Source organism: Mytilus edulis, chromosome 7, assembly GCF_963676685.1.
Source record: "Mytilus edulis chromosome 7, xbMytEdul2.2, whole genome shotgun sequence".
Lineage (NCBI taxonomy): Eukaryota > Metazoa > Mollusca > Bivalvia > Mytilida > Mytilidae > Mytilus > Mytilus edulis.
In genome coordinates, this window is record NC_092350.1 from 20,661,190 (window position 1) to 20,678,067 (window position 16,878).

General features: G+C 30.3%; 2 protein-coding genes across 17 annotated transcripts in view; one reads left to right on the forward strand and one right to left on the reverse strand.

Annotated features, from left to right (window-relative positions):
* The first annotated feature begins 34 nt into the window (after positions 1-34).
* LOC139481000 (glutaredoxin-2, mitochondrial-like) lies at positions 35-3,739 on the forward strand. Its single transcript, XM_071264005.1, has 3 exons — positions 35-121; positions 2,433-2,716; positions 3,592-3,739. Exons 2-3 carry the CDS (start codon positions 2,462-2,464, stop codon positions 3,700-3,702), a joined length of 366 nt encoding a protein of 121 aa, XP_071120106.1. The 5' UTR covers positions 35-121; positions 2,433-2,461; the 3' UTR covers positions 3,703-3,739.
* A 2,205-nt stretch (positions 3,740-5,944) lies between these two features.
* Positions 5,945-16,878, reverse strand: part of LOC139481001 (EF-hand calcium-binding domain-containing protein 4B-like) — a 44,935-nt gene continuing 34,001 nt past the window's right edge. For 9 of the 16 annotated variants that reach the window (XM_071264007.1, XM_071264010.1, XM_071264006.1 and 6 more), the window contains 11 exons: positions 15,697-15,788; positions 14,833-15,099; positions 14,365-14,418; positions 12,066-12,911; positions 11,345-11,423; positions 10,397-10,532; positions 9,963-10,044; positions 9,348-9,462; positions 8,961-9,071; positions 8,444-8,520; positions 5,945-7,656 (listed from right to left, as the gene is read on the reverse strand). In XM_071264007.1, the coding sequence (XP_071120108.1) occupies positions 7,569-7,656; positions 8,444-8,520; positions 8,961-9,071; positions 9,348-9,462; positions 9,963-10,044; positions 10,397-10,532; positions 11,345-11,423; positions 12,066-12,911; positions 14,365-14,418; positions 14,833-15,099; positions 15,697-15,788 (1,947 nt within the window). In that variant the 3' untranslated portion in view covers positions 5,945-7,568. Of the gene's footprint in view, positions 7,657-8,443; positions 8,521-8,960; positions 9,072-9,347; positions 9,463-9,962; positions 10,045-10,396; positions 10,533-11,344; positions 11,424-11,731; positions 12,912-14,364; positions 14,419-14,832; positions 15,100-15,696; positions 15,789-16,878 lie in introns of all 16 variants that reach the window. The other 7 variants (XM_071264019.1, XM_071264015.1, XM_071264017.1 and 4 more) reach the window with 2 other exon arrangements.

A 16,878-nucleotide genomic window follows, 5' to 3' on the forward strand; every position in this document is an offset into this window, starting at 1 on the left:
TAATTTATTAAAGTAAAAACATACCGGAATATTTGTCAAGTCTAGTCCGTCTTTTGAAATAAAGTGTCCAAGTACCAGCAAAGGTCAATATAAAACAGACAAGAAGATATCTAAATTTAAGGTTAAAATGTTTTGAGTTTATGAGAAATGTAATATTTGTTTCAAAGAATCATAAGAAATGCAGAGGAATGTTTCTTTTTTCTAACAAACAACTGGAAAAAAAGAGAGAAACACTAAAATGTTGTATAGATATATCAGCCATAGACAATGATAGATATAGGAAGATTTGGTTTGAGATAACTCTCCATCCAAATAACATTTTATAAAAGTAAACCATTTAAGGTCACACCGAACAGCAAGCTATAAAGGGCCCCAAAAATTACTAGTTGAAAACCAACGGTCTAATCTATCTATGACATAAGTTTACAAATTATATATATGTTATTATGTAACATGTTCTAGGACCTTCCCTATTTCTTTTTACTGATGTATTCTATTTTATTCTCAGGGGCGGGTCCAGGTTATGGCGTAATGGGCGTACGCCCCCCTTTTAAAAAAAATAAAGAATAAAAAAATATCGTCATCTGCTATTGAATATGGCATTTTATCATATTCATGAAATAAACACATAATCTAATTTCTTTTTAAAAAAATTTGGAATCACAGAGACATTAACTCGATTATGATAATGAAATAATTGACTATTACGCTATGAGAAATCAGCGTAAAATGGTTCTACTGTTTCCACTCTACCCTAACCATTCATTGAAAATGAGAGTCTGGCAGTGTCTCAGTGTTTATTATAGGTTTTGCTTAATGTACATTTATACTAGTAACATGTATATTTGGTATAGCATTTTTACTTCCCAATCTAGATAGCCGTTGGTAGTATCATATTGTTTCAATATTCATTAGTGAGTAACTACATTTGTAAGTGACATCATGGAACCTACATTTTGCCATCAAGTTCCAGCACCATATTTATTCATGTACCATCATATACCACCTATCTGAACTAGACAATGTAATTTAGTACTGTTGTACAATCATTAATTTTCCATATTCAATCATGTATTCCACATTAAAGCCTACAATATTTAGAACGAATGAACTTTAGACTTCAGTGTTTGTTTGTCTTGTATCATGCATATGTGTGTCATTCAAAGAAACCAGAACCTAATCTAAAATACAGAGATATTTATTATTTTGGCTTCTTCGTAACTTGATGCTTAATTGTTAAAACCCAGTAGCGTCTGAGCTTCCGAATGGACCCTCTATAAAATCATGGCCTAGGACTATTGAAATGTTTAGTAACGCCTTATACTGTAGGATTTTGAATTTCTCGTTATTGGTCTTCTGCTGTTAAGATCCATCCAATGATTTTAATATACCATAGACAATAAATGGAGAGAATTCAGCATAAAAATAATGTCAAACCCTGACACTTTAACTGTAAAATATACATGCTCAAAGTCAGAAACAGTTTATAAGATATATCTTATATAGTTTATAAGTTATCTCATATAATTTATCAGATATCTTATATAATTATAGGAGATATCTTGAAATTTGAATAAATAGTAAAATGGCTTGCCATAAACAAGACATAGATTGATAAATATACAATATTTTTAAAAAAATATGAAAAAATGCTTTGTACAATGTACCAACAGCAGCAATTTTTTTCCAAAAATATATCTTTGCTAGACAAGGTTACATGATGGTTCCCTGACACAGTAATCTAGGATCCTATCAAAAGGGGCGAAAGATACCAGAGATACATTCAAACTCATAGATCGAAAATAAACTGACAAAATTTATGCCATGGCTATAAAAGAAAAAGACAAACAGACAAATAATAGTACACTAGACACAACATAGAAAACTAAAGTCTAAGCAACACAAACCCCACTAAAAACTATCAACTGAAGATTGAAGTATATAAAAAGAGATTCACTTGTTATCGAGTATTGATTTGTAAGTAACAAAGGTGATGAAAGTTGAGTCATGAGTTACAAAAGTCAAGTTGCAAGTAACTCAAGTTAATTTGCGAATTACAAAAGTTGATTGTCAGTTATGAATGTTGAGTTGCCTGAAAATGGTTATGTTTTTTTTCCAAAAAAAAAATATTCTGATCATCAATTTGATGAAAAAAATTATTCTAAATGCAAATTTTGTCCATACCTTATAGTGTTAAGATTTTGAAAAAAATAATCTGATTGATTGCAAAGAAGAACTTAAAACTTTGTCATGAGCTGGACGCAAACTTACAATTAATTGCTCGAACACCATGCATATCTTGAAGTTTTATTCAAATGATCTGATGTTAGCTTTCCAGATTTTTAAAAATATTTATTGTGGGGAAAACAGCTTCAATGAAGCTCATTTTGTGTTCAAAAAGTTTTAACATTTTTTTCATATTTAATTTTCAGTTTGATCAATCTTGCTTCTAAGAGACGAGATGGGATCGCAGCAGTCATCGTCACCGTCCCAAAACAAACCTCCAACATTTGATACAGAGGAACATAAGTTCATCTTTGACAATGTACATAATAATTGTGTAACAGTGTTCTCAAAGACATCTTGTATACACTGTACAAATACTAAGAAACTATTTAATGAGATCGGTGTTCCTTATAAAGCTATAGAAATCAATAAGATGGAATCTGGTCACAAAGTTCAAGAGGTTCTAGCTGACATCACAAAACAAAATACAGTAAGTACATCTTGAATAGAATATATAAAAAAAACAGTACCAACAATGTTAAAAAAAACTTAAGACACTTAGTGCAATGTAGCTATTAAAATAAGTAAATTCAATTTAATTACTGGTAGCTATATAGTACAAAAGCAGTATTTAGTACACAGTGTCAGGACTCTGTGAAAGACTCTGATATTTTTTTTTGGAAAGTGTTCTTTATTATTCTTATAAAGGGTATTTAGTTTTGGAGATAATTTAAGATTTTCAAACTTAAAGTATTTCTGAAATCAATTCGTCTTGTGATAATTTACTTTGTATGTTTTTATTGATTTTTTGTATTTAAAACAACAGGTGAAAGTCAATTTAGTCTGGTCCTTAAAATATTCACGCCAAATACTGTTAAAAGATATTGGTATTTTCTAATTCAGTAAAAGCTTTTAATAAAAAAAGAGGATGTGATACAGTCTGCACGGTTAGCCACTAGTCCGATGCCCCAGACTAGTAAAATTTCTTTCGGACTAGTAAGTTTTTGCAAAACTTTGTTTGGATTAATAAGAAAAATGTCAGAATATTGGTCTTCGGACTAGGAGTTGAAAAAGTTTTTGGTGCAGACTGGTGATAGTAAAGAGAGAATGAAAACTAATAAGTTAAGACAGACAGTCATACAGTTGAGAAAATATTGAAGAAGAAAAAAAGAAAAAAAGTCAAACAACAATCTGCATAACATTACAAAAAACAAGACTGTAACACAAACTCAACTAAAAACCAGACACAATATCTGGTGTTATGTAAGGCTAAGGGTAATTTGCATATCCTGCTCCACATGTGCACCCATTGTGATGGAAATGATAGTATTTTAAATTTGTAAAAAAGCATTATATGTATTACAGGTACCTAGAGTTTTTGTGAATGGAGAATGTATCGGTGGAGCGTCAGATACTAGAGCATTACACCAAGCAGGACAACTTCTTAGGATGATACAGAAATGTAAAATCAAATGATAAACACTACTATTGCTTTAAATATATTCAAGATTTCTGTGATAATTTTGTTATTTATCAATTAATCAATGTTTTGAATTGTTACACAATTGTTAAACTTGTGACTGAACAATACTGATAATTAACTCATGCACTACATGCATCGTGAATTAATGTGTTGTTCTGTCACTCGTTTTGTTTGAATTCTTCCATTAGTTATTCTATAATTATTTATCAATCAATCAATGTTATGAATTGTTACACAATCTGGTTTTCAAAGAATCTATGCGGTAATTAATGCATGTTAATTTTATTGTAAAATATTACTACCATGAAGCTGGTTAGACCTTCCTTGTTCAAACTCTTTAGTATACAAGATTTTTTCCTGTCAGTCGATTTAATGGTATGATACAAAGTACATTAAAACCCTGAATAATGATCTGTTATGTGCTCTATATTTGGTGCTGTGTATTGATAATACTGTAACATCTTGTTTATTGATATTACTGTAACATCTCATTACTAACATTTACCAATGTGTTCCTGTATCATTCATGCACATCATCAGTTAATATAATTAAATATTTCCTGGTAAAAATAATGTGTTTATAATTGTCTTGATTGCATGCGACAAAAGTGGCAGTATGCGAGACAGGTATTAATTTATTAAAGCTTTATACTTCAGAAAGTAGAAGACGTGGATACTCCGTATCTTGTATTCAGGACTGAAATACCTTATGTTACCAAGTTTCTGTCAGTTATATATAGATATAAGGAGATGTGGTATGAATGCCAATGAGACAATTCTCCATCCAAGTCACAATTTGGAAATAAATCGTTATAGGTCAAAGTACAGTCTTCTACATAGAGCCTTGGATCACACCAAACAGCAAGCTTTAAAAGGCTAAAAAAATAGGCACTTTATCCTTGTTCTCATTTACATGGTTCTGCGACTGATTGATAAAAAGATAGTTTTTATCATGTGAATTTCTCATTTATTATGAGTAATAGGATAACTATATTTAGTATATGGGTTCCTTTCAACAGTTGCATGTCTGTCAGACAGGGTTCACCTGACGTTAACGTCAATTCATGGATCAGTGGTAAAGGTTAAAGTTACAAAATCAGGTCTGTCCCTCAGATACTATAAGCAGTAGGTCAACTATATATGGTGTATGAAATAATTGCGAAGGGTACATGTCAGTCTGGCAGACTCTGACCTTGACTTCATTTTCATGGTTCATTTGTTAATGTTAAGTTTTTGTGTTTCAGTCTGTTTTTCAAGTACTGTAAGCAACACTGGATCCATTTATTTTCATGGGTACCAATTTTCATCTTCGTGGATATTTAATTTCGTGGTTTTGATGAAGTCTACATACAAGCCTATAGAAAATTTGTCCTTCATTGAACATTTAATTTCGTGGTTCATCTGTAACCACAAAATCCAGGAAAATAGTTATCCAACGAAAATTAAAGAATTCACAGTAGATCAATTATATTTGGTGTTTGGAGTGATTGTAAGGTTTGCATGTCTGTCTAGACGATGTCATCAGACCTTGACCTAATTTTTATGGTTTATGATTTTTACAAAATTTTATGTATAAATGGTAGTTTTTAAAGTTACACAGGACATTCAGCTTAATCAGGATAATTGAAACTACTAGTACATTTATAAAATTTATGTAATTTCAAGGTCAATGTGATGGCTGCTTAACATCCAGCAGCAAATTGATTTGCATATTCAGGACCTGAAAATGTTATTGTGATATGAATATTTGTACTTGATCGAAATGCTGAATAATAACATATGTTAACAAGGTAACTGTGTGCAGGAAACCTTACACAGACACATTATTGTGAATCCAATCTGACCAGTCTATGCTCTCACTCCTTAATGGGGTGTTCTTAGCAGAGAAGCAGCAAATACCAATTTAAAAGTCTTTGGTGTCAACACACAACATCTGATCCTCCAGTACACACTACCACAAGACCACTGATGTGGTTATCAATGTCAATTAGTTCAAAACATATGGCCATCACATAGATAGACAAGACCTGCATTCTTCCTTGGAAAGTAGAGTTATATTTTCATAGGCGTCTATCAAGCTACTCAAGATAAATAGCTATCTGTGATGATAACTTTTAAACAATGTTAACATATTTCTAGAGAAAGGTTAAAGGTGGATATCTATCTTGCCTTGGTCTGCATTTCAATTCTGAATTGTTTACTTATTCAGGAGCAAACAAATAAATAAACAAAAGATAATCTTGAAAATTTATTTCCAACCTCATATATAATATGATATTACAAATAAGAAGAAAAAGTGAGTAAAAAATATATTGCACATGCAGTCTAACAACTACCTGGATTTCTATCAGCCTTTTCAAAAACTATGTAATATTTCTCAAGAATTCATTGTCTACATATATATCCTTAAAGAACCCAAAATTCAGTATAATATATAACATGTATAAGAAAGCTGGACTTTTCCTATAATGAATAATTCTTTATAAAAATGATAACTTAAATTCGAAATATAAAACAATTTACTATTTACAACTGAATCTTTGATAATCAACAACACGCTATCTGTTGCATATAAAACAGGAGTGAATCCAGACATTTTTAAAAAGGGGGTTATAACCATATGTCCTAATTCAAATGCATTGATCGTTAAAAAAAGGGTGGTTCCTACCCCTCAGAACCCTGCCCCTGGATCCGCCACTATAAAGTGAGCAAAAGTGAGTAAGTATTAAAGTAATAATAGTTTCTCCTAAAGTTATTGAAATTAAATGAGATCAATCATATATTATACATTTTTTATTCTATAATTCCATTTTGTTGGCTAAAGTTTATAAAAGCTATCCGTCTCATTTATGTAGTGGAAACTACAACTACATTCTAAAATGTCCTGTGTACTGATAAATACACAACTAATGAAATATAAAATGTATAATTTATACGAGTGATTTAAAATCATGAATGTCAGTAGATGTTTCTGGGTTAAAATTACATTTATGTATGTAAATTCATTCATCCTAAGGATTTTAAAACCTAAACTTTTCTTAAATACAAATGATAATTCTTATTACTTTTTACATCTTTTTTCCTCCATAAAACTATACAGAAATAAATATGCAAGTAAAAATGTCAATAAAATAAAAAAACAATAAATTAAGAGCAACTGAAAAATATATATATATATTTTAAGGCCAAATAAATAAAATATTGAATACAATCAACAACTGTAACATATGCATGCAATATGAAATGCAAGAAACAAATCTTTATTCATTTGGCCTACAATAATTTTAGTACATAAATGATATGGGGACTCTGATAAATACAAAATCAATCTAATCAAAAAATAAAATGTACAAAGATAGAATTATATTTACAATTTAACAACCATTAAACTCATTAAAATCAACAAATCACACATGTCTCTAAGAGATCGTAACAAACTGGAATGCTTTCAGTGTATAACTGGGATACAAAATCACTTCTCTGTACATTTTTTAATAAAATATCTGATCTGTTCTTATGTACAGCAGCAAATATTTATGCAGATTCTTGATGATAAAATCTATACTGGAAACAACTTTATGCTGATGTAAGTATTTTAAAAAGGAAGCATACATTAAGTTCTTAAAATAGTAAAAATATCAAATTGCATAAAATAACATGGATAAGTTTCCCTAACCCATTCTTATTTAAATACATCAGATCAATACACTTCTCATTTTTAACCTTGAAGTCTATTCTCGTTAATTCTGTAAAATCTTCATCCATAACTTGCTAGGAAGCATGATTTACAGCGATACAAGCGAACCCTGATAAGTGGAATTATTTAGATCTTTCTTCAGTACCATGTACAGATAGAATGCTATCCACAACAAAATTTCTTTTTTGTAGCGCTATCATCTAGATGTAATGCCTTTTCAATTTCTTTATCCTCCTTCTCTTTTAGAATGCTGAAATTTCATACGAAAATATATATTACATAAAATCTTCATTGGTATAAATTTGTTCATAACTCCACAGTTTGTGGTTTTTTCTTTGCTTGTCTTTTGTTGTTTTGGTTTGTTTGATGTTGTTTGGAGATTTTTTTTCTGGAGGGGGTATATTTTTTGACAGAGTACCTTGTCACCAATTTATGTTTCTTCTATTCTTAGCATCAAAATTATATCTGCTGGTTTAACACATTAACGATTTCGATCTCTTGGCAAAATTTGATTGATGTTGCAAGGGGAGGATAAATTCAGAAACTATTGCATGCATCATTTTTGCAATTTTGTCGTTTTAGACTAAATGTTATTTTAATTTTTGCCATTTAGAGTAAAATCCTGTTCAATTTATATAAAAATTCCAAAATGCGAGTTTAAATAATTGTGATTATAATACTGTCACATTTTTTGCAATAATATCAAATATCCTAATAATTTCTGAGTACGGTCACGTATGGACCCTTACTAAGATCAGAAATTAGGAATATTTAAGTGAGAAGTGATTTATTATGCATATTTTCATTATCATAAATGTATATATATGATATTTTGTTTTCAACCCAAAAAGCTTTAATTTAGAGAGGTCTATCTTTAAAATGACTATAGAATTTTATAAATGGCTTTATGCGACAATGATGTGACCAAAGCATTTTTTTGATCTGGTAAAATTCTGTTTAAAAAGGTAAGAATAAGTATTAAGGTCTGACCCTGACTTATATTCTTTTGCAATACATAGCTCTTAATCAATCCTTACCTGGCCATAGCTTCCATACTTTCTTTAACATTGTTTCCCATCTTAGCACTGGTTTCAAAGAAGATACCATCATACTCCTGCAATAATCAAACATTATGGTAATAAAACATTCCTAAAATTCCTATAACTTACCATAACTTAATAAAGGGACGCAACTGTTCTTTACAGCAGGAATATCAAATTTTTGATTGATTGACTAATTGGTGTTTCACACCACTTTCAACGCTATTGTGCTATTTCATGGTGGTCATTTTTATAATTAAAGGAAGCAGGAGTGCCCAGAGAGAACAACTGACCTTCCATAGGAAAACTATCCTAGTCAATTACGATTGGAGTAGAGGGGCCCTATCCTGCGGGTGGATTCAAAGTCACAACCACAGTGTTGAGAGGCTAGTGATACCACTCAGCCACCAAGGTTTCTAAAATTGTGGATTTAATGAAGGTCAGTCAAAGGTTGAACCACCAGTAAATTGTTATGTTAGAAATAATTTCCTATATCAATTTAAGATTAACTTACAACAGATAATTTATTGCCATCTTTTGTCTTTACAGCACGGTCAGCTTCTGTTTCTGCTATGTCTGTTTTATTTCCTACCAATAAGACAACTGTCCCTTCCTCAACTCCTTCCTACAAAAAATTAATTACAATAATTTAAATTAAATAGAGTGACTTCTTCCTAAATATATTTTGTAACATCTTGAAATAAGTAAACTCTATAAAGATATTTTAACTGATAAACCTGCTATTAATATGAATAAACACAAAGGTCAGAGAGAATCCTTTCTTTTCTAATCTAAGGTTGAGTGCAAACAAAAAATAAAAAACCTTAACCTTTTATCTCCTTAATTCCCCCTACCCCTGGTTACTGTAATTAATCTTGATATATGTAAAATCTCAACAAACCTGTACACTTTCCATCCAATTTCTGACATTAGTATATGTAGCTTCTGAGTTAACATCATACATGATAACAACCCCATCTGCTTTACGGAAATACTGCTTGGTTATACTTCGAAATCTAAAACAATATATTTCATGGTTAATATTCAAATTTGTTTTGTAAGATATGGACAAATTTTTTAGATGCTAAATTATTGCACAAAGATAAAAAGAAAGGAGCCTGTTACAAATTTTGCCTTGCTGAAACTTTTTTGACGCCTTTGTTGAAATGATTTCCAATTAGTATTGAGCTTCTGTCTTATTGGTAATGGTTGGGTAATTGTCCAATGTTGCAAGAAAAATTGGTAATCCATCAGTAAATTATATTTTCAGTTGATTTGTAAATTGCTGTGTTAGTCTCATTGCTTTCTTATCCAATAGATATTTGTTCACCCAAAGTTTCAACAATGCATTGATGACAATAAAGGCACCACTTGAGAAGGAACAGAGTAACCTTCTGTGAGGGTGCCTGTGTCTGGCTTATTCTTCAGTTTTAGTGTGTAGTTTTGTTGTATGTATTCAATTTTCTTTAACTTTCATTTTTTTATAAGATTTAAAAGTAATTGAAATATTCCTCACCTTTCTTGCCCAGCAGTATCCCACAGTTGTAGGACAATAGACTGTCCACCAAGGTTTAAAGATTTTACTTGAAAATCAACACCTAGAAAATGATAAAAGTCGTTAATAAGCCATTGTAATGCTATACACAAATTCCATATTTCTGGTTTATAACTACAAATGACATGAAATTTAAGACAATTACCTCAAATAGAATGAAGTCTGAAAATGCTGAAACTTTAAACAACCCTTTTGAACTTTGGTATCAACCTTTTATCTTTGAAAAAAAAATGGAAAATAACATGCAAGAAATGCTATATGAAAAAATACACAAATAATGTTTAACGATTTTTTATGTCTTAAATTTTTGTATTTACAATTTGTATCCAATTTTGATATCAAAAGCTGAAATTGAAAATCCCATTGACACTTGTGAATAAAACTATATAACCTACCTATTGTAGCACTAAATGTAGGATTGAAGTTATCATTACAGAATCTATGTATAAAACTACTCTTCCCAACGCCAGAATCTCCAACAAATACAACCTTAAAGATTCTTTGTCTCATAGCAACAGTCGATTCAAGGCCCTGAAATAAAAATACAAATCTATTTTAAGTGATTTGAAGATTTTAGAGCCTTTTTTTTACCATACTGCACATTATATACTGGTTTAAGTTATGTTTTTAAAAAAAACATTAAGATTCATTAAGATATCCTTTATATAATAGCAAAGTTAGTTTTACAACAAAATTAATAATAAATCATACTCAACACTTTGGATGTAACCAAATTTTGCTTTATGCAGTACTTGTCAATGTAATAATACAACGTGACTTAGAGACCTTTTACACTCAAAGCAAACATGCTCAGAATTTCTAACTAAATGTGTTAGTCTTTCAAGGCTGTCCAAATAATATAAGAAGATATAGAAAGTTCCATGTTTTGAGAAACAAAAATATCAAAATATGAAGTGCACAACTTCATGACCAGCAGAATAACCTGTGCAAGTTTTTTGAAATTCTATCAAGCCTTTTTTCCAGGATTTTTTGATAAACAAACATTGTAGATGACGAAGATGGCCAATATGACAAAAGTTATCCAAATATGTTGCTATAATTTGGCTGTCAAGTGACTCAAAGTTTTTACAGCTTTTCTGCCAGGTACAAAAAAGTGCCCATGTGCAGCTTTAGCTGTTCTATGGGGTGACAAAGCAAAGGTTGTTTAGCTCATTACATAATCAGAGTACAAAACATACAAAGAAAGTGTCAAACTATGCATATGTATACAAATACATTAAAGCATTAAAGCTGATTTTTTTTTTATACTGTTTGCATTCAAATTTTTATTTAAGCTTAAATCTTTACAGTAAATTTCATGTAAACTTTTTTCATTTGTTTACCTTTTCATTAGTTTCTATATCTGCTCCAACAGGCTGTCCTCTGGTTCCCTGTAATACTTCATCATTACCTTGGAAATCACTGTAAAATGTACAAACAGTAAAATCAAAACTAAATGATAACACAGTTTATTGGAATTTTATAATTTAGTGATAAGAATTTACGAAAAAAACAAATATAATTTGAAAAATAGAGCGGGAAATTTTTCAATGAATATCAAGTAATTTTATTTTTAATTAGAGGTTGAAAAAAACTTACTTTCAAAAACACACTATTAAGAAAAAATCCTTTGAAGAATGTGAAAGATTACTGTGCTTGTTCTCATGCTATAATGATTATACCACAATGTGCAAAACAAAATTAAGCATGCATATTTGATATCATCTCACCCAAACTTTAATGACAACCACCACCACTAGTGCTTAAAGGTTAAAAGCTGAGATCCTCTTGCACAGTGTTAGTATATATCTACTTTTAACTTAATTACAGTGATCAGTCAAGGTGTCTGTCATTTTAAGGTTCATAAAGGTATTTGTCCCAGGAAAAGTTGCAGGTTCATAGCCGTCACCATCAGAGTTTCATTCACAAGGATATAAAACAGTATTGAAACACAGACACAGGGAAATTTATTTCTTCTGTAGTAAATATACTGTCACCACTGCATGAAGGTATCCACATGTCCGTATATACAAAGTTATAATGTACAAAAGAATAAAAACATACATTCTATCCCGAACTGGGCCATCCATTGGTATAACAAACCGATCATTATGTTCCAGCACCATTGTTGTAACACCAGGTTTAACTCTGTTCATTTCAATAGAATTTTCATCATTGTCAGAAACTCTGTTATTTCTTTTTAATTTGAAATCTTTCTTATTTCTAAGGAAATCCTTATGAGAACCACCTTCTAATGAATTATCTATATCACTAATCTTTCCACTTTCCAACACTCCAAGAGATTCAGATTTAAACATGGTTTCGTTGCATAAATCTCTGCGGCCTAAGTTTGACTCAAGATTTTCAGGTTGCTGATATTCGTTAAATTCTGTATTAGTTGAAACACTAACTGAACAGACAGGTAATTCTAATTTTAATTCATCTTTTGTTTGTTCTAGGTCATCAGTGCTTGTTGAACAATCGATTGAAGAAGAGACCGCCATATCTTCTAACAAATTATTTTGAATATCATCAGCGGATTCAATGTCTGTATTAGTTGAAGAATCAACAGTGTCAGATCTTGTAAAATTTTCCTCAGTATTACTAGAGTTATCTACCTTAGCTTCAACAATATCAGTGTTTGTTGATGAATCAACACTTATTTGAGAGGTAAACTTTTCTAATTCTGATTTTGGGATCATTTCTTCCTCAGTCTGAACACCAACAGTTTCCATGTTAACAGATTTCAAGTTTTCAAAAAATATAGAGCACCGTTTACCAGTTGGGCTTAAAACTAAGCTGTCCTCGAAAGCAGGAGCTACCATCATGTCAATGTTATCTCCACTTTCTTCAAAACTATCATCTACACCATCACCACTAGATGGAGCTACAGGTCTCTTGGAATGCATGCTAGGGAGGAAAGACCATGTTAAGAAATATGACCTTACTAATGATCACCTTTATTATCTAAATTTTTGAAATTGGTGTAAAAATTTTTGACAAACTTTTACTTTTGATTTGTATAGTGATTATAATTTATTTTCCTCAAAATGAGAGTATTTACAAAAATTATTGTACACTGTTCAAACTATCAAAGAATGTTAAATCTTTTACTGCAAGTGTAATAGTCAATATTCCTATCTACATAATGTAATAGACAATTGTACAATTTTCTATTTCCATAAGTTTTACATAAAAGTGATCATTAGTAAGTGTTAAGTAACTATAAGAAAGTTAGTCATGTGAAGAGGACTTTCCTAGGAAGCTTTCTTTACAAAGGCTTCAGTGAGTGGAAAACTGACATTTTGCTAATTTCTCAAAACAATCGGCTGAAATTCATTTTGTACAAAAACATTTATATTTTTTCTCCCAAATTCATTGCAAATTCTGCTTAAACAATGTTTAATTTAAAAATGCTCGGTGTATTCCCACATTTCATAAAAAAATTGTAGTTTTCCTGGAAAGTCCTTGAGTGCACAACAGTAAAAAAACAATGTGAAATGTAAGCAATTGTGAGAAATTAAGGATGACCAATGAGTTTAAATTCTAATAAGTCATTATATTGCATTTGTTATACAAAGAGTAATTGTTTATATGTTTATGTTAAAACTGTCCTATTCATTTCAACTTTTCCAAACACTAATGTTTTTTTTTTGTAAGAGATTCCATCATGAAAAAGAAGTTGCACACATTGCTGTGCTAATTACCCCTCTCGTATTTCAAGGTATTGGAAAACATGAAGTTATTATCTTGACAGATACGACAATGGCTCACATATAACAAATTCATCATTGTCAAGCTGCTGACATGAAATATTTACAGTTGCTGACACATGTTTGGCGATGTAAATTTTAATTTTATTCAACATATTGAAAAAAATCAAGTATGTCTTAACTGGAAGTAGGTGCTCCAAAAAGTGCTCACAAGTTTCAAATCCAATTTATCATTGACATTTTTAAACTGAATACCAAATATGAAGTCATTTAGTCTATTCAGGATTAATTAAGAAAATATGTCTAAACCATGGTTAAATGGTTGGATGTATGGACAATTTAAAAAGCCACTTTAATAGAACACTTCAGTCTTGAGGAGTGGAGGTATACTAAAATATCCTTACAATTAATTAATATAAAATACGTAGCAAAAATGATTTGTAGCTCTGTTGGAAATGACTCTATGTTTAAATTTGTACTATATGTTATTATTATTTGAATAATTAGTTTAATTAATTTTTGGATTTTAAGCAAGTATTACCACAAATTCTTCACAGATTTTTCTGAAGCATAATATGAAATCCTGAGTACATATAAAGAGCACACTAAAATATTACGTTGCCAAATCTACAAAGCTTTTCTGCACTTACCTAATAGGATGGAAACCAGGTTTCTTTGATGTTATCTTTCTCTTAGGTTTGTGTCTGGAAGAAAATAAAAATGTTTAAGATTCAGATAGTCATCATCAGATTCAGAAAGATGATGATGGGCCGCTGTTTAACTTCCAACGGTAAATAAATGCATATTCAGAATGAGATCATGTTTATGTATAATATGAATATAAGATTTTGATTATTTTATCCAAAGTTTGCAGATACGAAGTATGGATGTACAACAAACAAACAAATGGTAATTATTACACAACTATCACAGCATACTACCATTTAAGTAATCAATGCTTATATCTTCATCATTTCAAAAAGTTATTCTACATCATCTAATTATTTTCATATATTGGCATAATAAAATAAGTTTAAATTATTATAACTTGGGGCAAGTGTATAATAGATAGGCACCAATTTTCAATTAACAAACTGTTTCCCATTCACTATACAGACCTTGATTTGTTGGAACCAGTCTTCCCAGCCTCATCTTCATCACTAGATTTTAATTGGTCTATGTTAGAATCATGTCCATAGTAACTACCTTTAATTTTATCATCAGAGTCCACATATAAAACATCATTATTATTTAAATTAGCACAATTATGTTCAATTAAATCATCATCATCACATTCAATGTCGTCATCCGAATACCCATCTTCCTTGCCTGAATCTACATCTAAACTTTCTTCAATTGACTCGGCTGTTGATTCAAATTTCCTCCTGGAAAAAAGGAAGTCATAGATATATACAATGAACTCCATAGTATTTTACAAAAGAATATACTTAACAGTATTCATATGATAGCAGTCCATATTTCGATTGAATTCTTAACTTACACAACAGTAACTTTTTTGCAAAAAAATATGACATAAACAATTAATATTCAATCTTACTTTTTCAATTTTCCATTTTAACATCCAAAATTGTACACAGAATCAGAATGTAAATAATAGTGAACTTGTTTTATGTATGATAAAAGCACACTAAATCTTATATTTTAAAGGTGGTACCTAACACTACAGAGAGATAACTCTGTAAAATCATCTAAACATTTTAATCAGGTTGTATTGTAAAGGAAATATTAAGCTTCACAATGATCAAAATCAGTGTTGGTCAAACTGCTATATATCAAATTTTCCTAGAAAGTGTGTTATTCTAGTTTTTTTAAATTTATATATTTTTGTCAAAGGGTCAAAGTAAATATTTTGTAAAATTTTATGAAAATTGAACGAGTCAAATCAATTTTAGTCAAGGTGTTTGGTACCACCTTAAATATTCCCACACCAAGCACCATATATCTATTTTTAGAATACATACCTGCTTGTTGGGAAGTAATCTCCGAGGATTGAACCTTGTTTGAATAATTCTTTTTTTCTTGGTGTAGACCTGCCTGCTTCTGCTTCCAGAATCTGTAACCATAAAACATGTAATTTGTGTTAATACAGTCAAATGGTTCTATATATATGTATATAAATATACTCTTCTAATCTTGTGTTTATAACAATAGATAAACGTCAATTATAATTCTTATTTTTCGCTCAAGGATTCATTTTGTAAAATCTTATATTTAAATGAAACATAACAAAATTTTCACAGCAAATTACACCTCTATATAATATACAAAAAATGTGTAGCATTTAAAAAATCAAATTGACCACAAGAAAAGATCTATTCCAAGAAAATTAGTTTTTTAACGATTAAGAAGCATTTAAAGGATTTGGGGAATTTCCAGGGGGGGGTTAAAACCTGAAAAACCTTTTTTTTTATATAAATTATACTGAACAAGTAAGTTACAACAACAACAAAGCTTATGTATGAAATCTAAAATGAAAGAAACAATTTAAAAGCAATATTGTTACATAGATCTTTCATAAGGATTCTATCATTAGGTTTGCAAACAACATAGCCAACTGGAACATGGTGTTTTAACGTGGTTTGTATCATATGTCCCAATGAAACAAAACATCCATGACTGCACCTGCTTTCCATGACAAAATTAAAAGGGTGTATAAGAATTTTTAAAACATTTGTATAACAAGAGTGCACACGCTGAAATGTCTCGCCTTCTATACTAATCATTGATATTATGTTGATAGTCCTAAGTATAAAGCTTAGCTTTATTACAACTGTCACATAAACTTAACATTAACCAAGATAACTAAACAAAGACCAATGAACCTTGAAAAAGAGGTCCAGGTCAGATGAACCATGCCAGGCAGACAGGTACAGCTAACAATGCTTCTATACAACATATATAGTTGACACATTACTTATAGTTTAAGAAAAATAGACCAAAACACAAAAACTGAACACTGTGCAATGAACTGTGAAAATGAGGTCAAGGTTAAATAAAACCTGCTCGACTGACATAAAGATTATAAAATATTTCCATACACCAAATATAGTTGACCTATGGCATATAGCATTAGATAAAAAGACCAAAACTCAAAAACTTAACTTTGACCACTGAACAATGATAATGAGGTCAAGGTCACATGA